The 24,616-nt window shown below is 27.5% G+C and overlaps 3 protein-coding genes and 1 long non-coding RNA gene across 12 annotated transcripts; 2 read left to right on the top strand and 2 right to left on the bottom strand.

The window, feature by feature from the left end:
* Nucleotides 1-879: 879 nt before the first annotated feature.
* Nucleotides 880-12,930, bottom strand: Larp4B (La-related protein 4B). 8 transcript variants are annotated; one of them, XM_015319218.2, is made up of 11 exons: nucleotides 12,838-12,928; nucleotides 10,913-11,011; nucleotides 10,645-10,840; nucleotides 10,261-10,510; nucleotides 9,955-10,095; nucleotides 9,541-9,765; nucleotides 9,247-9,392; nucleotides 8,315-9,142; nucleotides 5,750-5,954; nucleotides 5,314-5,417; nucleotides 880-5,124 (listed from the first exon to the last, which is right to left on the bottom strand). In XM_015319218.2, the coding sequence occupies exons 2-10, from the start codon at nucleotides 10,998-11,000 to the stop codon at nucleotides 5,322-5,324; spliced, it is 2,175 nt and encodes a 724-aa protein (XP_015174704.1). In that variant the 5' UTR covers nucleotides 11,001-11,011; nucleotides 12,838-12,928; the 3' UTR covers nucleotides 880-5,124; nucleotides 5,314-5,321. The 8 variants fall into 8 exon arrangements, 7 of the variants coding, with proteins under 7 accessions (XP_015174704.1, XP_015174707.1, XP_015174706.1 ...); XM_015319221.2 differs by having other exon boundaries at nucleotides 5,750-5,918; XM_015319220.2 differs by lacking the exon at nucleotides 12,838-12,928 and adding an exon at nucleotides 11,103-11,184.
* Nucleotides 12,931-13,461: 531 nt separating this feature from the next.
* On the top strand, nucleotides 13,462-15,275 carry LOC107065487 (uncharacterized). The gene is made up of 2 exons (XR_001475607.2): nucleotides 13,462-14,123; nucleotides 14,289-15,275. It is a non-coding gene; the product is annotated as an uncharacterized LOC107065487 (long non-coding RNA).
* Nucleotides 15,276-15,413: 138 nt separating this feature from the next.
* LOC107065486 (uncharacterized) lies at nucleotides 15,414-18,087 on the bottom strand. The gene is given in 6 exon segments (XM_015319216.2): nucleotides 15,414-16,136; nucleotides 16,248-16,358; nucleotides 16,507-16,522; nucleotides 16,524-16,701; nucleotides 16,800-17,030; nucleotides 17,319-18,087. Coding segments are annotated over 6 exon segments (1,410 nt in total). The 5' UTR covers nucleotides 17,851-18,087; the 3' UTR covers nucleotides 15,414-15,794.
* Nucleotides 18,088-18,900: 813 nt separating this feature from the next.
* On the top strand, nucleotides 18,901-24,104 carry LOC107065484 (7SK snRNA methylphosphate capping enzyme). Of its 2 annotated transcripts, XM_015319214.2 has the most exons (5): nucleotides 18,901-19,296; nucleotides 19,906-21,217; nucleotides 21,323-21,541; nucleotides 21,660-22,436; nucleotides 22,502-22,665. In XM_015319214.2, the coding sequence occupies exons 2-5, from the start codon at nucleotides 19,910-19,912 to the stop codon at nucleotides 22,517-22,519; spliced, it is 2,322 nt and encodes a 773-aa protein (XP_015174700.1). In that variant the 5' UTR covers nucleotides 18,901-19,296; nucleotides 19,906-19,909; the 3' UTR covers nucleotides 22,520-22,665. The 2 variants fall into 2 exon arrangements, with proteins under 2 accessions (XP_015174700.1, XP_015174699.1); XM_015319213.2 differs by having other exon boundaries at nucleotides 21,660-24,104.
* Nucleotides 24,105-24,616: the final 512 nt, after the last annotated feature.

Genomic DNA, 24,616 nt, shown 5'->3' with positions numbered 1-24,616 from the left:
TCACATTTTAAAATTATAAAACGAAAATCTACAACAGAGTACCAATATAAAAAAAATTTCAAGTCAGCTGTTTGCTTTGAATGCAAGAAATTTCCCGCTTTTACGAATAATTTTTTCTCTATATTTCTAATTAATTTATTTTTAGTATTACTTATTTTGACATTTATAATAACAAATAAAGGTTATTTAATTGTAATTAATTTATTTTCCATTTAATAATGTTTAGGTAGGACCAATGAATTTATTTAACACGTTGCCGCACACTTTTGACGATCATGCTAAGAAACACAAAGATCGGATGACTATAGCCGTCATTTGCGGCAACGTGTCAACTTATCTAGATTTAAATAATACATGCATATTAAAGTTTTTATTTTTAATCTACTTTTATATTAGTATATTAATTGATTTACAATTTGTTATAAGGCATAAAATTATTAATTGTTCTTGTAAGGGAACAATTTCTTTTTTTTATATATAATATATACTTATTCACAAAATATCAGTTTTACCTCAGTATTGTGTTTTTTTCTATCCACATAAACACACGAAAATAACATTTTAATTTTACATGATTATATAAGAGTAACAGGAACAATTAAATTAAATACAAATAAAAAGTTAATTAACCAAAGTAAAAATACAAAATAAATTCATTAATTTTTTTCTTCATTTGATATATTATCTGTCATTAAGCTATTTTTGTGTTTTCATATACACACAGCTGAAATTTATTTTATTATAACATATCAAATGTATTTTTCATCATGAAAGATTGTATTTGTATTCGTATGAAAGGTATTTAAAAAAAAAAAAAAAAAAAAAAGATCAATACACAACTAAATGTGATTAAATTTGTGAAAGTAAAAATAAAGTAGGTAACAGTAATTAATATTTAATTTTGAAATCTGTCCATTTTACATAATAATAAACAAACGTCATAGATCATATTATAGTACACAAATTTTCATTGCAGATAAAAAATCAGACTTTCTATAGGCTGCTTGCGGCCTATAAAATGGAGTTACATTAATGTTGTGTTTATGTGTCGGACTTGAATCTAATCACAGTTTATTCTGATGTACGAGATAACAAAAAATTACCAGTTACAATACTGTACAATACTGTAACAGGGTCATTAAAAAGAGAACAAAGTTATAATATGTCTTACAGATATAATTTGATCTCACAACTGCTTACCAAAAGATTTGTTTTTCTTTTTATTTTATTTATTTATTTTTTTTTCCAAAGTACCACACGATTAATATAGCACTTTCTATGAAATAGACTTTTTATAAGAGATTTTATTATACTGTTGTTGACCGTATATAAATCCCAATATTTTTTTTTCCATTCTATTTTATATAGAATAATAATTGGTTTCTTCACAGACATAATTTTGTTACACCATAAACAGACATTTCTCTTTTAAGGAACAATCATAATTCAATCAGATCCAAGGTATCATCTTATGTCACTGATATATCCGACTTTAGTTTTATACGCTTATACAATATATCAACAAAGGAGAGCAACCGATGTTATGAATGCACTCTTTACGAATATATTCCTTAAACATGTCGCCAAATTTTCACATATCATGTTTTTTATAGGAATTTTAAACATATTCATCAATGCATACACATAACTCACCATATACAATGTTCTCAAAATTAATATATAAAGTAAAGGATAAAGTATCTTTACGTTATTCAAGTTTTCTAAAATTTTAGAAATATATATCAAGAAATGCGATTAATGTTCATCAAATATTTTCTTTTTTTTCTTTATATTTTCCATATATATATTAGTAAACCTTGTGATTGATAAATTTATGAAAGCTTACCCTCTTATGATCGTATTTTACATATTATTATATATGTATGTATCAAAGAAGCCATTTGAGCCACTCATTTGCCAAACCGATTAATACCACAAAACAAAAAGTAGAAAAACTTGATAAAAAAAAATTTACATACATTGTTATGTAATTTATTAATCATCAATAATTATAAAAATGTTTGTTACTCAATAGCGTCAAGCCTAATTTTTAAAGAAATTAATTATATAAATATAGAAAGCTAGGCATCATTCAAATGCTTTGTTACTAAAACTTTAAAATATTCTCGAAGTGGAGTTAATCACTTTGGTTTGTGAGAACAGTTCATTTATGAATTGTTTGTAAAAAAAATGACTTCTTATCATTAAATTGTAGATCTAATTTCATCAAAATAAACTTATATTTCATTGTTGCATTTTACTTATCAACTATATTATTATGTGTACTACTATATATAGATATAATGAAAAAACAGCCGCAAAGTTTTGTTTTAAAGTAAATGTAACAATTTATTTGTTTTTTTTCTCTGTTGTAGATAATACGAAATAATTTATCATATTTTCATGTTTATATTTTGTCTTATTAAATATACATATAATTCCAAACACTTATTTAATATACTTTATCGAAGTAGATGCTTTTTTTTTTAACTAAAAAGTACAGATCACAAATGATATATCAATTAACCTCAAAAACAAAAAAAGAAAGAAAAGAAAAATAATAAAAAGATAAATCATGGTTGAAATATTCTATTTCAACATATATCGCAGTTTTTAGTAATAATAAGCGTTTATGGATTCATCAATGACAAGGTTTATATAATACCTATACGCGTACACCACCAATATTTATTGCAATTGTTGTTGTTGTTTTAGAATCCGAATGACTGTAGAGCTACTTACAAATGTGTCTCATCTGAATACAATGTTGTAAAGTCTATAGAGCTCTCTGTCGTTTAAAGTAAAAATTTTTTGTTTAAAGCACCAACATACAAACTCAGATATATAATTCATATATTAATTTACTTTAAAGCGCAGGCAATTAATGTGGTTTTTGTTTGTTTGTTTTTGTGTATATTAAATATTGTACCTAATCATTTAAAATATAAAAAAAAGGCAGCGTTGTAAACTTAAGATATAGTTTCATTCTCATTGAATTTTTTTCATTATTTAGGAGATTGGTTTTTTTTTGTTTCAGTATCCGTTACTTCAATTTCTGTACGCATATCAGTAACAAATATATCATATGCGCTCTTTACTATATAATGTATAGGTACATATAATCATATAACATCTAAAGCCAAGCTCCTGTAATATACACAACACTTGAGGCACTTAAATGTGTGCTCAAAGACCATATTTTTTTTCTGACATTTCTTATATTATTTGCTTATAAGCATAATTCTAAACGGTATGTTATCTCTCGTAACAGTGTCATCAAAAAGGAAAGTCAGTGCCGTAATCAGGTATTCCAATATTTTATAACAGTTGTTTCTTTTGATCTCAATATAGAAACAGAATAATATATTCCAGAATATTGATAACGATTAATTTCTGATTAATCTGCGTCTGATTAAAATTGGAATAAATCACTTAAAGCTTCTCTAGTAAAGACTAGAAAGTATTTGGAACACCATGGAATGTTATATTTTCAAAATTATTTTATAATTTATATTTTATAACATAACCATATAGTTTTGTCAAATACATGTGTCCATAGAGAAAAATTTGTTTAAATTTTATCTTATAAATTATTTCTATCTTCTCTTTAAAATGATTTTTAAATTTTCTTTTTATCCAAGATTTTGTACCATTAAATATGAATAACCACAGGAAGTATGAAAACATTACTCTTTCACATTATAATCTTGAAACATAAATAAATTTTTTAATGGAAAATATAACATGCCAACGCATAGAATCTCCGATCTAATATGTGGATGGTTCATTCTCAAATGATGTCATCTAAATAGCTTACATTATATAATCTAACTCAAAATACTGCAAGTATTAACGACTGCAAATTTAATTTTTATTTACATCTAGCAATATCAAAACAAGTGCTCCCATACACATTATATATATTTGCCCATAATGTTACAAATTTGATTTATTGTTAAAACAAAATTATTCATTTCAGCTAAGCATCCAAAAGCACTTTAAAGTGCATCTATGCAAGAGATGCTACGTAATATAATTAAATATATTTTTTTTTTGTTATTTCTCTTACTTTATATATATCTTGCCTTTAATAATTTATTTTTATTGATAATTCTTTCAGAAATTCTAGAGTACTTATTCTTTGCGATAATATTTTTTTATTTTCTTTATCTTCTTCCATATATTAAATATTTACATGTTTAATCATAGCTGCAGATAAATAAGCAAATATTATCTAAAAGCAGAGTAACTATACAGACAGATGAATGAAAGTAGATTTTTAGTAAAAAGAATACGAACTGAAAGTTGTTGTCCATTATTTTGTGTGGTTGTGTTTATCTCTTTATATACATAATCAATATTCTGGAAAATATATTTCGCTCAATTATGTACACATACAATAAACTAAGATTAAGAAACCTATATCAAAGGTTCAGTCTGTTGCTTGCATTATACGAAAAACATTACATTTTTTCCAGGATGATATGATTGCTAATTCAATTAAAGAAACAGAAAGAAGGAAAGAAAAAAAAGAGAAAGAGTGGAAAAAGAAATAGAGAGAGAGAGAGAGAGAGAGAGAGAGAGCAAAAGAGAGAGAAAGAGAGAAAAGAGAGAGAGAACAAAGAAAAAGGTCAATATCTATTAAAAAATATCCATAGTAAGTTTTTTGGCACTAATGATAATATTTCCCAGTTACGGCCCTGTATTGTGAAAGTGTGTAGGCAATTCGGAGGAAGAGGGAAGGGGGTGTTGTGGAGGCAAAAGTTAGGAGAGAAAGGAATTAAAAGATTAATACATTAGCTTAATATTTTTACAAGCTAACAAATATGTACCTCCAAAATTACAGAACCAAAACAATAACAATATTCGTCTATGCAGCATGTTGTTCTGCCAATAAACATAACTCTTAAATGTAAGGGTAATCGCTGTTTCCCGAAATAATTTGTTTATGATTCATAGTTAATTAATACACATTCATAGTAGGCAAAATCACTGTACAATGTAAAAAGTTTTCTTCATTTCCACCACATCCACTTAACAGGATGAAAGCAGTGTGCATTCATTCAATGCACTCAACCCAAATTAATGGTAATATAGCTAAATTGAAATTCATTGTAGCAGTATCTGTAAATATACTAATGTTATATTGTTTTTTAATTTTGTTTTCATGCACTAGTTATATATACATACATACATACATATATATATATATATATATATATATATATATATATATATATATATTGGTGTTAAATCTAAAACTTTGTATATCTACAACAAACGAACAGAAATCCATACATAAATATTACTCACTTAATAGTTTAGATGTTTCCATCTTTTTCATCTGTTTTATGTTTTGTACAAGGTAAGTCACGACAATGTTGTGCTACTTGAGCATAGCTTGGCTTCGTAACATCCTAAGGTAATAAAAAACAAAAACACATAATAACAAAGTAAAATATTTAATTTTTTTTTACTGTTTATGTATAAAATACTTTTTACATAAAAATAATAAAAATTAAAAAAAAAAAGAACATTTTTAAAAATCTATTACTATCTGTATATAGAGATTTAATTCAAATGCATACAAAGAAGAAGAAGAAGAGGAAAAGAAGAGAGGAGAGAGAGAGAGAGAGAGAGAGAGAGAGAGAGAGAGAGAGAAAGTGGCTTATAAAATTGGAAATAATAATAAAAGCGATTAGATATTAGAAGAATATTACCACTAAACACACAAAATAAAAATACTTACTAAGGGAAAGGCAGATGTAACTCCAGTATGTAACTGGGAATTCTGTGAGGCAGTAGGGATGTTACAAGCGCACCTGGTCACTGGATCAGACTCTTCTGCTGCAGTGGTGTTTGTAGTTATGGCCTCATCCACACCATTCATCATATTCATTTCATCAGTCTTTATAGATCTGTCAGCGGTGCATTTCAGTAAGAAAGAACAATACCTGAGCATGCATAAGTACAATATATATACATAGATATTAAATACGATAAACAACTAAGAGAGAGAACAGTTGATATACAAATTAGAAAACCATGCACTAAATTATTATTACTATTATTATCAACATATTTATAAAAAAAAAGGGAACAGGTTTGTGCAAAATTGCAACACATTGTTAACGAACCAATATACGTACATTTATTTACCTTTACTGACAATGAAAATCTATAGAATTATATTCTTTTTTTCCATGTTATCGCGTGTGTGTGTGTGTGTATGTGTGTGTAAAAAATGATATAACATATTATTATATTAAAAACTATGATAGTAATAGAATTGCTTTTTTTAAAATTAACTTTTAACTAAATAATTAAAACAATATAATGATGTTAATAATACTAATATTAAACATTTTCACTAGCACCAGCACTAGTGTGAATAATTAATAATAATAATAACATTAACATTATCATTATCATTATCATCATTATAATATAAATGATCAGCAGCATCATATCATCATCATCATCACCATCATCATTATCATCATCATCATCATCATCGTCATCATTATCACTATTATTATTATAATTATCATAATTATTATCATCATCATCATCATCACTATCGCCACCATCACCACTACAACCACCACCATCACCACCACCACCACTACGACCACCATCATCATCATCATTATTATTATTCTTATTTTTATTCTTATTCTTATAATTATCGACATTATCATTATCACCATTGTCAAATAGTAATAATGATATCATTATTAATACCGGCACCAGCGGCAGCGACAGTGACAGTGAATGTGACAGTGAATGTGGCAGTGATAGTGACAGTGAATGTGTCAGTGACAATGACAGTGGTAATGTTGTTGATGGTAATTGTGGTGGTAATAGTAAATAAGAGAAAATAATAATATGAACAAAATATATTACGTAACTTTCTGCTGATTCATTAAAGTAAATAAAAGATTTAAAAATACATATATACAGATACATGGAAATACTTGAAATGTGTGAATTCATATAAACGAAATTATAAGAATTTGTAAGAGATCTAAAAAATAAAAAAAAGATTAACAATAAAGTTGCCTTGCCAAATTCTAGTAAATACTTTTTTCATGCAGATTATATATGCACATTTCATTTTACGTCACTTAAGTATTTCACACACTTTTACAAAAGTTATATACCCATTGTATAATAACTTAATAACACATGTTTATAATACCATATTTAAGAATAATAATTTTATGACAATACTGTATTGTACCGAGTTTCAGGAAAAAAAATGTCAATTATGTGCCTTTTATATTTGATGCATGCAATTATTTTATTTTATAGGAAAAAAGGAGAGAAAAAAAAGGAAAAGAAAATTATGCAGTTCCCATGACAAAATTAATTAAATTTGTGCAAACTCCTTTAAACAAAGTCGTAACAAGGAATGGCACGTTGGAATTACCAAATTACCAAATATAGTTTATATAAACCCACCACAATATATATTTAAAAGAATAGAAATTAATTTAATAATGATTCACCTGAGTCTTAACATGCTCTGTTTAATATATTCTAATATATATATATATATATATATATATTTAATGTATTCAATATAATAGTAATATTATTATGTTACGATCTCTTAAAATTCAGGAATCTTATGAAGAAAAAAAAATTGCAAATATGTAAATTCCTTCCTCCAAGCAATAAGATAATGCGCGTTATAGTATATAATGTTGAAACAATGAAATGTCTTGATTATCAAATATAATACAAAGAAAACAAGAATGAAGATAATAACTATATCCATATAACAGAAAAACTAAAGCAACAACAACCAACATACAAACACAATTTTGCACACCTTAATTTTGTATCGCTTTATTCAAGCGCGCGCGCTCGCCTGCTTCTATATATGAGAAGAGCGTGTATGTGTTATGTCACGTGTGAATGCGCATGCGACGTATATGTATCGTTGCTATATAGCCACCCACTGATTGCACATTACTTGCGTGCTAAGATCGCGCTTACACATACACATGAGTGCACACATACAAAATCCACAAGATGACTCGATCATCAGTAACAACAATTTATAGTTGCACTGTAGTGTGTGTCATTGAATGATTTTTTTTCTTTCTTAAGAAAAAAAAGATCAAAATAAAGAAGCGTCCGTGTTTTAACGCGTAAACACGAATACGTGCGAGTATTATATGCATATTATATATATATCAAATATTTTTGTTTATATATGCATATATATGTGTTGTTTATGCATATATAGAGACATACGTATAATTCGTACATATACACACATATATATAAATAAAGGCACACTCACTTATCGGGAGACGACGGAGGAGTAAGGGTGATGGTGCTGAGGGCGATGTCAGTGGAATCAGTGTTGCTAGCAGATTGATTGGAGCTTGAGACTGTAGCTACGGCAGGTGTGTTCGAACCTCCAGAACCAGTGTTAGCCTCTAATAAACCAGTATGTCCACCAGCGCTCGATCCGGGACTTGCAGACCTACTATTATTTGTCAATTGTTGATGATTAGTTGAAGGATCTTTTTCCTTATTATTTTTGAGTTTTGCTGTTCCTTTGACCACGTCCGACAGTCTATTTTGTGACTGTGAGCTATCATTATTAACTGTTTCTATAGTTGCATTATGGATTTTCGTAAGATCGGCGTCTAGGCCAGGAAGTGGGGGAAAAGCCGAAGCCTCTAAATCAAACTGTACCCCTCGATTATATTGTGTGTTGTTATTACTGTTGACAGTTGTCTCCCTGATCGATGGTAGAGCATTATTGTTTGCCTTGGAAATAGTATCTTGATCTTTGGTCCGACGATGTATACGATGACGTGGAAATTGCACTCCAGTTTCCAACGTCTGTATATCGTTTTCTTGTGGCCCTTTCGTTGGATTACTGTTATATTGTATTTCCGCATTAGATAGTCCTGCATGGGAAGAATGGAACTTTGTGCCGCTTTGACAGGAAACAGGAGTGGATTTTATTGTAGGTACATTGGATGTAAAGGTAGGAGATGGCGTTGCCAAAGAGACTGGTCCACCACTTATTGGAGGATGTGATGTACGGCCCATAGGTACCATTCCACCTCCACTGTCCATTGGACAACTTCTTTCAGGACCATTTCTTTGTTTATTTCTATATGTTAAACATATAAATATATTACCTATAAATATCTATACATAAATAGATTAATATTACATATATACATCTGTTACAAGATTTTATTTTAAATTTCATACCTGTGTCTTGGATTATATTTCGTATTATGAGGTTTAAATGTACTATGAGGAGTAATTCGATTCATTGTAAAAACACTTGACATATCGAAATAAGCAGGACTTGCTGGCCCCCAAGGCATCATTCCAGCAGGGTAAAAAGGTTGATGCTAAATAAAAGTAAAGAAAAAAAAATACAAGAAAATAAAGTATATGTACATTTACTAAAATAGCTTATTCAGATTTTGATATATATTACTGTTATTTACATACGTTTATTTATGCTCCTTTAAACAGTAAATGTTTATTTATACTCACATAAACATGAACCTGATTAGCATAAGGTGGCAAAGTAGTTTGCGGTATAGTGGTACCGTTTGGATATAGGAAGCGTTGTTGTCCAGCCGTATAATTACTTGGATCATAAACGGGTGGAGGTGGTGGAGTTCTGTAACCATTTTTAATGCCACCTACCCCAGCAACAACAGGTATTGGTAACCTATTCATTGGTTTGGCTTTGATTCGAGCCATTATTGGCTTTCCCTAATTAAAAAGTGCATATGATAGTTAAATTTTGACTTATTGCATTGTTGTTACATAAATCAAATTTTTCTTGTTCAAATATTAAAAAAAAAAAAAAAGAGAGAGAGAGAGAGAAAGAATAAAACAAAAGAAAAAATAAATATATAGAACTATATACAGAAGAGGGAATAAAAAAAAATTAAAATTTACCTGAAATTCTCGAACTTCTTCACGTAAAAACCTATAGGCCTTTTGAGCATCCTCGTCAGATTCAAATGTTACATACCAAGAGCTATTATGAGCAAACTCGCAAGAAATAAACCTTGGGCATCCTTCACCAGAGAATAAATTCTAGAATTGTAGTTCACAGAGTAGTATTAAATCTAATTTTCTAAAGATTTTATATGTATGGAGTGAAAGATCAAGAGAAAATTATAAATTATTATTATAGATTATTGAATATAATTATTATTCAAATTTGTAGAAATAAATTGACATTGATTATATACAACTAACCTTTACTTCTTCCAATGGTGTACTATCAGGTATTTCACGCAGAATGACAATACACCGCTTATGATTAGGTCTTACTTTTTGACCTTCTTCATCCACTTGAACATTTGGAGACTCTCTTAACACTTCTGTTATAAGTTTTATATCTTTTGTTAGCTTCTTTACTTGATTGAAATTAGCTACTGTCCATATGGGTACATATTGATCATTATCCATTTGTGATAATAAATATGTATCGTTGGCTAAATTCTCTCTATAATAATTCATTATCACAATATATATTACGTCATTTAATATGATCAACAAATAATTAGTATTGATATAAATGACTTTTTATTATTATTATTATAATACTACTATATTATAAAATAAATACGATTAAAATACCTGGAAAAATAATATTCAAGCTGAGAAGAGAGCATCTGTTTGAGTTGATCCATAGGTATACCAGAAGCAGACAGATCTGCCATCGTGGTTGAAGGAGTAGAAACATCACCTAGTGTTGCAACATCTACACGATTATATCCTACTGCACCTGCAATACCTATGCTATGCTGTGCTGAAGATTCCAATAGATTAACACCTGCATCAAGGATTAATTCATTTCCATTTTGTGTTTTATTCGTAATATCATATTCTAAATTAAATTCATTACCTTCAATAGCAATTGTAACTGGACCCAAAGTTTCAGGGGTGGTTGAATAAACCGCCCCTGGTGGGAGCTTCCCAATGTCCCCATTCATGTACACGTTCCCTAAACAGAATAAAATCAATTTTAATATTAGATAGGTGTAAACTAATAAAATTATATGAGATTCTACAAAAATTAATTCTTTAATACTTACATTATTAATATACTTTTTTTTATCAATTTAATACAATCGAATAGGTTACTTAATGTCTGCAGTAAAAACTTTACTCGATAAAGGAAACTATGACATAAGATTTAAAATATCTCATAATTTATACAAAAAGATAGGAAAAAGTATATATATATATATATATATAAACTTTATTGAAAAAAATATGAGAAAAGAAAAAAAGAAAGAAATTGTATAAAAGAATGATAATAATAACATCATATAATACAATATAATAAGAATAATAATTACATCATCAACAAAAGAAAAAAGATTTCTAATTACAAACTCCACTAGAAATTACACTTTGGATATGTATGTATGTATGTGAGTGTGAAGAATGTGTATATGAATTGTATGTGTAATTGTGTTTAAATAACCTTAAAAGTGAACTTACATGTGGAGATATATAAAACATTTATATAAAGCATATACTATTATATAAAATATTTTTACAATATTATTACTTTTACTAGTAAACATATATATATTAATTGTTACTATAGATCTTCAATATTAATGCCATTATCGTAATATAGTAAGAAAAAAAAGAAAATTAAAATATACTATTATATTTATCAATGATGATGAAAAAAAGAAAATATCTATCTTATTTAAAATATGTAACAAATTTCCATTATTAATAATACACAATTGTCACTAATATATAAATGAATTTAAAACAAATTGCTTAAACATCTGCTGCATCATACATTGTACTGCCACTGACCAGATAGTAGAGAGAAACGAGAAAAGAGGGAGGTGAAGGAGAGGAGAGGAGAGGAGAGGAGAGGAGCGGAGCGGAGCGGAAAGGCGAGGAGAGGAGTAGAGAAGAGAGGGGTGAAGAGGGGAGAGAGGTAAAGAAAGGGAGAGAGGTGAAGAAAGAGAGAGAGGGGAAAGAAAAGAGAGAGAGAGAGAGAGAGAGAGAGAGAGAAAGGAAGATAGAAAGTATAGGAAAATGTCAACTTCGAAAATGTTCCCCCATTAATAAAATATTTAATTATTACAATATATTTCTAATTACCAATAAATTTAACATTACACAAAATATGAGAATAGAAGAAATATAAGACTAATCCGAAATGATTTCAAATTGAGAGTAAAGTGATGAAAGAGAAAGAGAGAAGGAGAAAGAGAGAGAGAGAGAGACAGAGAGAATGTAAGGTAGAGGAGAGGTAAGCACATGCTAAAATTTCAGAACTCTTATTGAAAGTTTCTATACTACTGTCATGCGTATAGATTCGAACGTCACATTGTATCCTTTTGATATAGCTCTTCGGAAATGGTTACGGAATAAAAAGTAAAAATGTATAAAAGGCAAGATATGCAATATGTTGGAGACGACTGGCCAAATATAGAGTGAGATGCTGGCCGGGCGAACGAGCACGCAAGCATGTACGGATCGTAATCATTCGCGTAGTACACTTTTATATATCATAAATCAATAATGAAATCACTATTAATCGTAAAACAATATCGAATATAATCTATCTTTATCACTTAATACTTTTAGAAAGGTTCGTTTACTGGTTCATATAGTCGGAGATGTAAGTACATACCGTGATCACACACAGAACACTCTGTGTGCTAAAAACGAAATCTTATTTCACGTTAAAACTAATAAAAATTTCTTTTCTTCGTTTATCTATTCTATTATTATTATCTATATCATTCGGATAAATGTAATTAACGCCATTTGGCAATTTAACAAAATTCTTACCAAGAGGAAGAATCAACTCAACACACAATTTCTCAAGGAAACTACAAAATGGCTGACATAGAAAGGCACATGCCGTGGTTCAGGGTATTATGGGTCGTTGGTATGTATCTATGTAGTTCGACAAAAGTGATATCTATCGGTTATTTCAACAAAATTCCTCGTTTCCCCGCTAAAGTCAAAGTGATTCGACTATTCCATTTTGGATAACGATATTTATGATAATATTTATATATTTATTCACATTCAGGTATTTTCTCGTCTCTAAATCATTATAAAAGAGCGAGATATGAATTTTATTTAATGTTTAAATTATATTAAAATTAACATATTTTATACCATTTGATAGAGAATATTTTTGTACAATTTCCATTTAAGCCAAAATTTACTCCATATTTGACCAATTTTTTTTCATCCCTAATTTTGTAATAATTACAAAATTTACCACTATTTAATATTATGTAATTATATATTAATCATTTATCTAGATATTTTACATTAATTCTGTATTAAGTTCATTAATAAAGATATACCTATAGATCCTATAAAATTTAAGTACATATTTTAATGTTTAAACATTTAAGAATTTTAGGTTGCCTAATATATAAAATAGCGTACAATTTTGTAATATATTATAGATGTAATAGGACTTGATAAAAAATGTATATATATACATATATAAGAAAAAAAAACTTAAACGAAAATGTTCTAAGATGAATATATCGTACGTCTAAACATACATTTTATCGACTACAACAATAGTACCTATCTAGTTCGCTAGATGTCGCGACAAACTATATTTAAGAATATTACGCCGTGTTTTATTATTTGTTAAATTTGTATTAGGTTGGTGCATATGAAATGTCGTTTTTTTACGTGCAAATGTTTTTCTTGTTTTTGTTATGCTTTTGTTTTTGACATAATCTCTTTTATAGTCGTACGACAAAGGTAGAAACACAAGAGAACGAATGATATAGGCAATTTGTAATAAAATCCGTCCCCTAAAAACGTAAGAAATAACTAATACTTATTTCTGCCACTAGGGCGGCATGACGATCAATGTGATCATTGCTTGGGAAGTTTAAAAGCTGATAAATCATCTGACAGAGATCGAGTCATTGATTTGATAAGTGAATATTGCATACGCCCGAGTGAGAACTTATATAATCTTATCAATCAATTAGAAAATGTTGTTTTAACTGTTGTTGGGACTAAAACTATTAGATTTGAATATAGAACTATTTCTTCATAAATTTAGAACTATAAATGTGTTATATACTTTACATTGAGTAAGATATGTCATTTTTCATTGTTATTAATTTATTAATTAATAAGCAATATAAAATGTATACCATTATTTAAAAATTTTTTCAATTAATTAGTTTGCTTGTTCGTCAAATTTTAAATAAATAATTTAATAAGCAATAATTACATAAATCTGTTTATAATTTCAGGTATGTACAAATGATTTTATTTAACATATTGACAGCCGGCGATTTAAAAGACATTTAAAGCCTGAGCACAAACCGGCGCTCAAGCGAGACTCACTTTAGCAACTACAGCGCACTCTGGACTAAAACTTTATTTCTTCCACATTTGGGGGACATTTTTTTATACAGCGTTCGTTCTTCTGTGTTTCTACCTCCACCAGTCGCACTGACCATTGCCAGATTAACATTTTAACATAGGAGATTTTTTCAAATGTGTTCCCTTTTGTTATTTGTTTTGAATTTTGTTTTGATATGAATTCCACCGAAATTCGTGTAATTTTATTGTATGAGTATAAACTTGGTAATAATGCTGCAAAAGCGGCACGAAACATAAACAAGGCGTTTGGGGAGAATACTATTAACGATAGAAAAGTGCAGCGTTGGTTTAAAAAATTTCGGTCTGGTGATATTTCACTACAAAACGAACCGCGAGGAAGACCCAAAACAATCGTGAAAAATGATGATCTAAAGGCATTGGTGGAAGCGAATCCAACTGCATCCTCGACGGAACTTGCTATCAGGATGAAAGTTGACCATACAACGATATTGCGGCATCTTTCTCAAATTGGCAAAGTGAAAAAAAAGAATAAGTGGCTTGATAGGGATAATCGTGAAAAATGATGATCTGAAGGCATTGGTGGAAGCGAATCTATCTGAATCCTCGACAGAACTTGCTATTAGGATGAAAGTTGATCATACAACGATATTGCGACATCTTTCTCAAATTAGCAAGGTGAAAAAAAATGAATAAGTGGCCTGATAGGGATGAGGCTTATGTTCATATTCCAAGGCCATCACTTTATCCACGGAAGATAGTCTAATGTCAGAGTTTATTGATTCTAAAGATAGTTTTTTGAAGAGCAGGTATTTATGCTTTGAAGACTTGCTGGGAAAAGTGTACTGAAGCAAATCAAACATATTTTGATTAAATAAACAGCTTTTGTAAAAAGATATGTAGTATTATATATTCACTTAAAAATCCGACATTTCATGCACTAACCTAATATTTACTATTTTAAAAAGAATAAATATCTTATCATTAATAAATATTAAAAATTAAATATAATTTTTTAATAATCACAATATGAATAAGTAATGATGGTTTTTATTTTTTGTTTTGTTTACATGAATTCATTTCTTTCCAATTTATGATGTAATAGTTACTTTGTTTTGTCGCTAGTCACGTAATATTAAGTATTGTATTATACAAACTTATAAAACTGAAAAGTATTATTTATGCTTCTAATGATAATAGAAATGGAACACGAAGAAGTAATTGCTTTAGAAAATCATCGAGGATTCAAGTAAATTTACATGTATCGTATGTACATATAATTTTTTTGTCCTTTTTCCAGAATTAAAGTAACTAAAATATAAGATCTATTTGTAAAATTTACAACTTCTGTGTTCACATAGCATAAAATATTATATTAATTTTTATATTATTTAACTGGATTAATTATTTTTTATTTAATTTCTTTTTTTTGATCGAATGGTAGCGTCGAGTTTTGGTTGAGAACTTGGAATAATTTCATCCAAATCATCTATTAAATTTAATAAATTTGAAATAGATACTGCATTTGATCTTTTAATATCATTGCGTGTTACCATTTTAACATTTGTTGTAACACTATTTTTGTAATTACTGGTAGAAGCGATTTTGTTCCCATTATTGGTTAATGTTATTTCAGACTCGTGTAGAGCTAAAAAACTAAATCTTTTTAATCTTTCCAAAATGGTCATAGGAATAGCGCTACAAGCTAAATCATAACTTTCTTTTATTTTATTTTTATATTTTTTGATTTTAGAAGCCTGTAAACATAAAGAATTCTAAGTATATAAATTATAAATAGTATCAAATTTCTTATTAATTTAATATTTATTCATATATTATATTCATTGTAATATTTTATATATATATACCCTTTCAAGAAATACATTATTCTTGTCAATACAAAATGGTTTAATACTTTTGCATATAACCCACGAATGTGTCAATTCATTCAGATCAAAAAACACCACGTGATATTTAACCTATAATTACAAATATACATACAATTAATATAATGTATTCAATTTAAACTTAGAACAAGATACACATGTCTATGCATATTTATAAAAAAATTTTTATTATAAAGAAAGAAAATCGCGTTTCTGTATATTTGTTTATATTTATGCTTACAGGAATAATAGAATTTTTTTAATTCATAATATCTAAATGTAATAGGACAATCATCTACCATCGCAGGCCACCATAAGTAAGTATTTCTTTTTGCCCATACTATACTTCCAGCATTATATTTATTTTCTATCAAATCTCTTTCTATTTCTTTGGGTTTAGGTTCTTCTGGAATAGCACATGACGCTAGTTTCACATCTACAAAATAAAATATTTTAATTGTAGTATTATATTTCGATTAGTTAACAAATTTTATAATTTATATATATATAAGATTTATATTGAGATTTATTTACCAGAATTCATTTCGCAGTACCATTTAACAGGTACAGCTACCGGATCATGATAATCTGTAGTATATCTCCATTTTTTACAATTTTGTCTACAACATTCTACCCACATACCTACGTCTCGACGTGGTTGTAACCATTGTAACATATCCTTCCATGTTCCGTTGCCATTGTATTGAGACAATATTTGCATACTGTGATCATTTTCTTTGTTATCCAAATCATTTATTTTATATTCTAAAAGACAATAAGATTTTTCTTTTTTCAATTAACAAGTTTTTAATTACCAACAATCACACTATGCATTGATACAAAGCGAATTAAATGTGTTTCAATTTTATTTTGTTAAATACTATTATATTGTTTAATGGAATATAAATATTTACAATACATTAACTTTTCTATGAAAAATTAAGACAATATGTAGATAAATATATATTTTGTAATTATCTTTTTTTTTTTATAATTATTGATATATTCTGTGTTATATACGTAAATGATTAATATCATTTCTTATGTTAATACCTTTTCCCTCACTATAGTTTGGTTTCTTTTTATTAAAATTACTTGATTTTTTATTACATATAGCTTTTGTTGTACTACTTCTTATATTTCTAGGTGTTTCTATTATTCCCTGTATTTCTTGTATATTATTTTCATTATTTTTATCGTACAATTGTAATTTTTTTGTCATAGATCTGGTGACTCTAGGTTGTAATGATATATTGGAATTTTGTATTAATCCTTTTGTATTAGGTATTTTTTCTGTTTTTTTATTCTCTTGTTGAAATATATTGTACTTTATAGTACTACATATCTCAGAATATCCAGAACTATTTCGATAACTTCTATTTTCTAAAAAAACACCACTATCCCTATCATCGATTTCATTTTTATAAGTTAATTTTTTGGGCTTTAATCCATTCCTATTCCATTGCTTGTTTTTCTTTTTAGGTGCTGTAGGTATCAATAAAGGTTTTTTTATCATTGGTGTCTGTAATGGATTTTTAATTCCAACATTATTGTCTGTTTTGAAGAATATCATTTTCTTGATCATATTGTAAAATAAAAACAATATCTATATCATCTCATTTTAATTGTATTAATTGTTTTTCTTAATAAATAATTTAATTATTGTTATATATAATATTAACATAAGAAAAAAATTGAATAAAATTTAAAAGAAACGTTTAAATAAATTCTTTACTTACTATAAATATTCAATGTTTAAAAGTATATTATATTTAAAAGATTTTTTTTATGGAAAAGTTTTCTTTTATATGTTTGATAGTTAGAGAAAGATAGAGAGATACCTTTAGTAAATCCATTTTGGTAGAAGCAACATATGATTCTGTACAAATATTGGAACATTGTTTAAGAGGGTTTTCATTATCCCATGTTTGTGAAGTTGTAACGTCATAATAATGAAAAAGATTTCTTTTACTATTAATATTGAAATTTTCCATACTCTGTTCTACGTCTTCAATAGAATAATTAAGTAGAGAACTATTAAAGAAATTCATATTGAATTTAAATAAATTGAAAAATATTGAATTTTATATTGATTGTTTTTTTTTTTTTTTTATTGACAATTTGTAAAAGTTTTGATAATCTGTCTCTAAGATATTTTAAAATACTATTATAACATATTTGTAAAAAAGTCGATAATTTAATGTCGAGAAACCCGCCACATTTAATACGGGGTTCGCACGTGATTGCACACGGTAACTAACAAGGATGATATTATCCAATAAAAATGGACAATTAATGATAAAATTTGACCATTGATTCATTATTTAAATCACATTAAAATCTAATTCATTTTCGTATGATTATTTGATTATTTTGTCAGATTATATGATTTTTCAATAAAGTTTCATACAATTCAAATAAAAATATTTAGGATAGTCAATATTTTAATTTTATAAGCTTCCATTTTTAAAATTTATTATATAAATTATATATATATATATAGGCATATAAACTAGGGGAAAAGAAATGCTGCATTAACGATTTTTGACCGTTAGTTTTGTATTTCATAAATAAAAATGCAAAACGTATACGTATATATATATTTATATGTGTATATATATATGTATATATCTACCTGTTTCTTTTTTATCGATAAAATATAATATATATTTAATCTTATAAATAATAATAATAGTTCATAAAATTAAGTTGTTTCTGAACTATCATAGAATGACTATTTTGTTAGTGACGCGTCGCTCTTTTTTATGATTGAATTCGGCTCGGTTGCCGAAGGTAACCGAAGGTGACTTCGGCTTCACATCAGCTATTCGCATAGAAAATGGAGTTTGAGCGTAGCGAGCGAAGCAGCTATTTTCTACCGTCAATGGGCGCAGAGCAGTAGGAGTTCTAAGTCGGGTGTGCTTTCCTCTCTTCTTTTTGTCTATTATCGATCAGCTAAACATTTTCATATTTGATTCTGGAAGACATTGCGACTGAAATCAATTAATAATAATTAAAGAAGTATTGAAAGGTAAGTTATTAACCTTATACGATTATAAAGCGGCGAAATGCCGAACGAAAACTTCGGGTATTAGTGATCATTCCGTTTACAGTGCGCACAAATTTCTTATACGCATGCGCAATCGCGGGAACGATAAATTTTATGTATATACTACGAAATTTGTTTTTTACTTATCACGTTAAGCCTATAAATTATTATATGTTAAAGTTAAAATAGTTATATATATATATATATTTTGTGTTATTGTAAAATAATTAATTGAAATGTTTTTTCAATTTCATTTAATACAATTAAATTTCTTTGTATAGTGTATAAAATAAAGATAATTTATGTATATATATATTTATTTATTTTCTATAATTCGGAATTAGATATACTATTTATATATATATATATATATATAAATATAAACAACTTTTATTTTTCTATTTTTTTAGATTTATCTACTTGTATTAAAAATGTCTGTAATATATGATTCTTTTTTTATATTCTATAATTTCAAACGTTAATTTCAAGTTTTTAAAAATCTTTTATAATGATTTGTGTTTAAGGTATCTAGATGATTATTTTTCTAACACTTTTTAAGTAATATTTTGTATTGTCTTGTTTTTTTGTTAGAACAATGTCTACTACTACTCAAGAAGATTGTTCTGCGAAGGTCAACCAAAGTAATAAGAAAGATAATGAAAAGTCTCGAAAAGTCTTCAGTTCTTCCCATAAGAAGCACAAGCATGAAGATAGTCGTCATTTTAAGTTTGGAAGGAAGCGGTTGCAAAGTTTTACCAATAACACCAAATTTTTTCCACCATATAAACGTAGGAAGAAGGAAGGTGTTATCATACCGCCAACCAAATTTCTCTTAGGCGGTAATATATGTGATCCGTTAAATTTAAATAGTATGCAAGATGAAGAAGTGAACAGAGCTATGAATGCGGTTACTCCAAAATCAAGTCCCTTACCAACGCCTAAGCACAAAAAAGAAGTAATCGAAGTTTTAATTCCACCAAATATTTGTGATCCTCTTAATTTAAACAATTGTAATGATAATGAGGAATATGAAAAACAACTTATTTCTCCAACAAAAAAAGGCTCTAAACGGCGTAATAAAAAGCGAAAACGTGCATCTTCTAATTCTGGGAAAGATGATACAAAAGAAGTACAGGAAACGGAAATAAAAGACACAGAGATTATAAATTCTGTTGAATCGAATGGTAGCAATGTTTCAGAAAGAATTATTTCATTGCCTGAAGATATCGTTTCTGATGCTCCTTTAGAAAGTCAAGTTAAAGACTGTAAATTGGAAAGTCCTCAAAAAGATAAAGGTAAATTACGTTTAAAAGGATTGGAAGATTCTAAAGATAAACGATTAAGGAAGCTGGACGTGAAAGATAAAATTGTAAGTCCTGTTATTCCTCAACCTGGTGCATGGAAGCCTCGACCACAACATCGTCCTAGCCAAGATAAAAAGAAAAAACAACAATCATTACCAAATTTTAAAGAAAAGGATGCCCGTTACCAGTATGGTAATTACAATAAATATTATGGATATCGTAATCCACATCATGTTGTGGATACAAGACTGACTGTATTTGTTCAACGTAAACATCTATTTTTTGGAAAAGATGTTCTTGATATAGGCTGTAATATTGGACATATAACTTTATCAATTGCAAGAGATTTATTAGCACGAAATGTGACAGGTATCGATATTGACAGAATGCTTATTAAAATTGCACGTAAGAATGTTAAACATTATGTGAACTGCGTCCAGTCACCTGCAAGCAATGAGGACAATGGAGAAGGGCAAAGAGATTCAGATGCAAACTTTTTTCCTATGTCTATGCCAATTAATTATGGACCTATTGACATTCCTGGTTTTACTAAAAATAAAAACCATAGAGGTTTTCCTTATAATGTTAATTTTGTACAAGTAATATTCATTTTTAATTTGAATAATAATTATATATATATATAGTATAATAGTAATTATATATATATGTATATGTGTAATAATAATTGAAACATTTTTTTACAGGGAAATTATGTATTAGAAGATGATGCCCTTTTATGTTTGGAACAACCTCAGTTTGATACAATTTTGTGTTTATCTATTACTAAATGGATACATTTAAATTATGGAGATGCTGGACTAAAGCGAGCTTTCAAACGTATGTATGCCCAATTACGTCCAGGGGGTGTATTGATATTGGAACCACAAGGATGGGCTAGTTATGGTAGGAAAAAGAATCTCACGGTATGCACTTTTTATTTTTATTTTATTTTCATTTTATTTTTGTTTTTGTTTTTAGGGTTTTTCATATACTTGTATTTGATTTTATTCATTAAAATAATAATTCGTTCGTTTTTTTCAGGAACGAATATATAAAAATTATCAGAGCATCGAATTCTTTCCTAACAACTTCACACAGTATTTACTTTCTCCCGAAGTAGGCTTTAGTAAATGCGAAGTTGTATCTATTCCCCCTCACCCATCAAAAGGATTCCAAAGACCTATTCAATTATTCACCAAAGTTGCCTCTACTATAGAAATCACGGAGAATTTGGAAACTGTAAATACTTCAATGTCGAATCAGTCTTCTGAAAATACTCAAGTACGAAATGAAAGAAGAGATCAACAACAAAAAGATTTAGAACGCAGACAATATGAACGAGAGCTTTTTCCAAAAGATAAAGAAGGCAATATGTCAGAAATTAGTCAACAAAGTGGGGAATCAATAAATCAATACGATCAATTAGAAAATGTTTATGCGCCTAGTGCTACACCGTGTTATGATACACCTGGTCATAATAATGACAGCAGTCAATCTATGGAAGTGTCAAAAATGTGTTATGTCGATGTAAGTATTGAACATCATAAAATCGACGTTGAGATACAAGATGTTAATAACAAACAGACAAAAGAATCTATATCTCAAACATCATCATCCCTTAATAAACCTAATGTTGAGCCTACTGTAAAAGAAATTCAAAAAGTTGTAGAATGTTCAGATAACAAAGATGACCCGATGATTAATAAAAAAGTTGGAATGAAACGATCGGCTGATGATAAAACAATCGATGAAGATAGTAAGAATCTAAAAAAGATACGTAGAACTGATGAAAATATAAACACGACATGCAAAAAACAGGTTAATTCAATACAAAGTAAAGATATTATCAAAGACAAGAATACTATTGAGAAAATTAATTTTAGGAGTTCAGAGAAAATTAATGAAGAATGCAGGCAGTCCGTACAATCTTCCGAAAAGTCATTCCAAGATTTGGATGGTGTTCAACTCTTGAGCAATATATCGAACAATGAAGGATCCTCAGAAATATCATTATCAAGTAAATCGGAATTTCATCAAGATGAAAGTGATGTTACAAGTAAAGGTGTTAATGATAAATCAGCAAATGATAATCAACAGGTACGGACAAGTCCGTAAACTTGTTCACGAGAAATAATTGTATGAATGTTAGTCGAACATGAAGATATGAATCATTATTAATTTTAGTTGATTAAATTAATGTACAAAGTGAGTGATCTTTCTCCAGGCAAATAATAGTTCGTAGATTATTCATGCACTCTTGATCAGTTATCTTTCCTAGATTATTTTTTGTTTTTATTTTCTTTTCTTCCACTTTTTTTTGTAGATAAATCAGTAATAACTGAAATATCTTTTAACAGTTTTGAAGTTTAATCATCGTTCTACGAAGCATTCTCTAGTTGTTGTACGTTAGACGATTCACGCATTATTAAATCGTGAAATAATTTGTCAAATGTTAAGCTATTAAATGAAAAATTTCTTTATACAAATTAAAAAACTTTTTTCTTTAAATTATTTTTATTCACACACATTAATATATACTATTGAAGAATCATATAGAAAAATAATCTACTTTTTCAGAATAAGAAGATTAATTTTTTCTCTTTTTTTATTTTCTAACTTTATTATCTTAAATTAAAACGTACGAACAACAAATATTTTCATCATAAGTAACTCGAACCATACACTTTTTATTATAGTCATAGCAATTAAATATCTTTTTTGCTGTTCATTCTTTCTGTCTCTCTTTGTCTCTATTTTTCTCTCTATTTTATTTGTGTTATATATTTGTGTAAAAATAAAGAAACAAAAGATTAAAAAATTGAATACAAAATTATATAAAATAATATAAAACAATGTATATATATATATATGTATATGTATATATACAAATAAATATACATATACATTGTTAATTATATATATATATATATAATTTATTTATTATTATAAAATATTTGTTCGAAAACATTTTTTTGGACTATATAAAAAAAGAGATTAGTTTAATGCAAATTAAAATTTGATAACGAAATCACACATACATACACACACACACCCACACACGTATATATGTATTATTCGTGATGAAGTGTATATTATTGGCTGTGTCTGTAGAATAATAATAATGATAATAATAATAATAATAATAATAATAATAATAATAATAATAATAATAATAACAACAATAATAATGACAGGAAAAAGAAATATAAATAAATTCTAAGTACGTGCCTGAAATATTGACAACAATATTTAGTTGTATCATCGTTATCGTCATCATCACTATTATCATCATCATCATTGTCATCATCAACAGCATCATTATTTTCATTATCATCTCAAGGGCACGATTCAGATATCTATGTATATTGAAATTAGACTTTGCGAAAGACTGATTATTAATTTTGGAATTTACCATGTCTTTCAATGTAGGAGAATTTAAAATTGTAGATAAGAGATAATCTCAAGATATAGATTTTTATTATTGTACTCATGTGATTGATTTTGACCTATAATTTTAATTTCATTCTAAACCTTAATCTAGAAATTAATTAGAGACCAGATAAAAAAAATAATAATAAATACTTATATATATATATATATATATATATATATATATATATATATATATATATAATAAAATTTATTAATTAATTAAATTATATATTTCTTTTCTTTTTTAATTTATATTAATTATAATATATTAAAAAGAATACATGAGGCTTATTATAAGAGGATTATTTATTTTTAAAATTGCATTTTGAGACTTGTGCAGATCGAAGAAATTGTCTTTTTATATGTATAAAAATTTTCATGAGATAATTCAAATATCATTATATTTTCGAGGAAATTATTTGTTGCCTAGTATTACTCATATTTGTTTTAGATAATACCAAAGTAGCAGACACTGTAACTCGGATATATCCCAAATTGGAGATCAACTTGAAAATAATAATTCCATATAGAAATACAAAATTAAGAATACTCTCATCTGATTTTTA

Source organism: Polistes dominula, unplaced genomic scaffold, assembly GCF_049000335.1.
Source record: "Polistes dominula isolate Pdom_NZ unplaced genomic scaffold, Pdom_raw_medaka contig_24, whole genome shotgun sequence".
NCBI classification, from domain to species: domain Eukaryota; kingdom Metazoa; phylum Arthropoda; class Insecta; order Hymenoptera; family Vespidae; genus Polistes; species Polistes dominula.
Note: the sequence above shows the minus strand (reverse complement) of the source record. Positions and strands in the feature narration are given on the sequence as shown.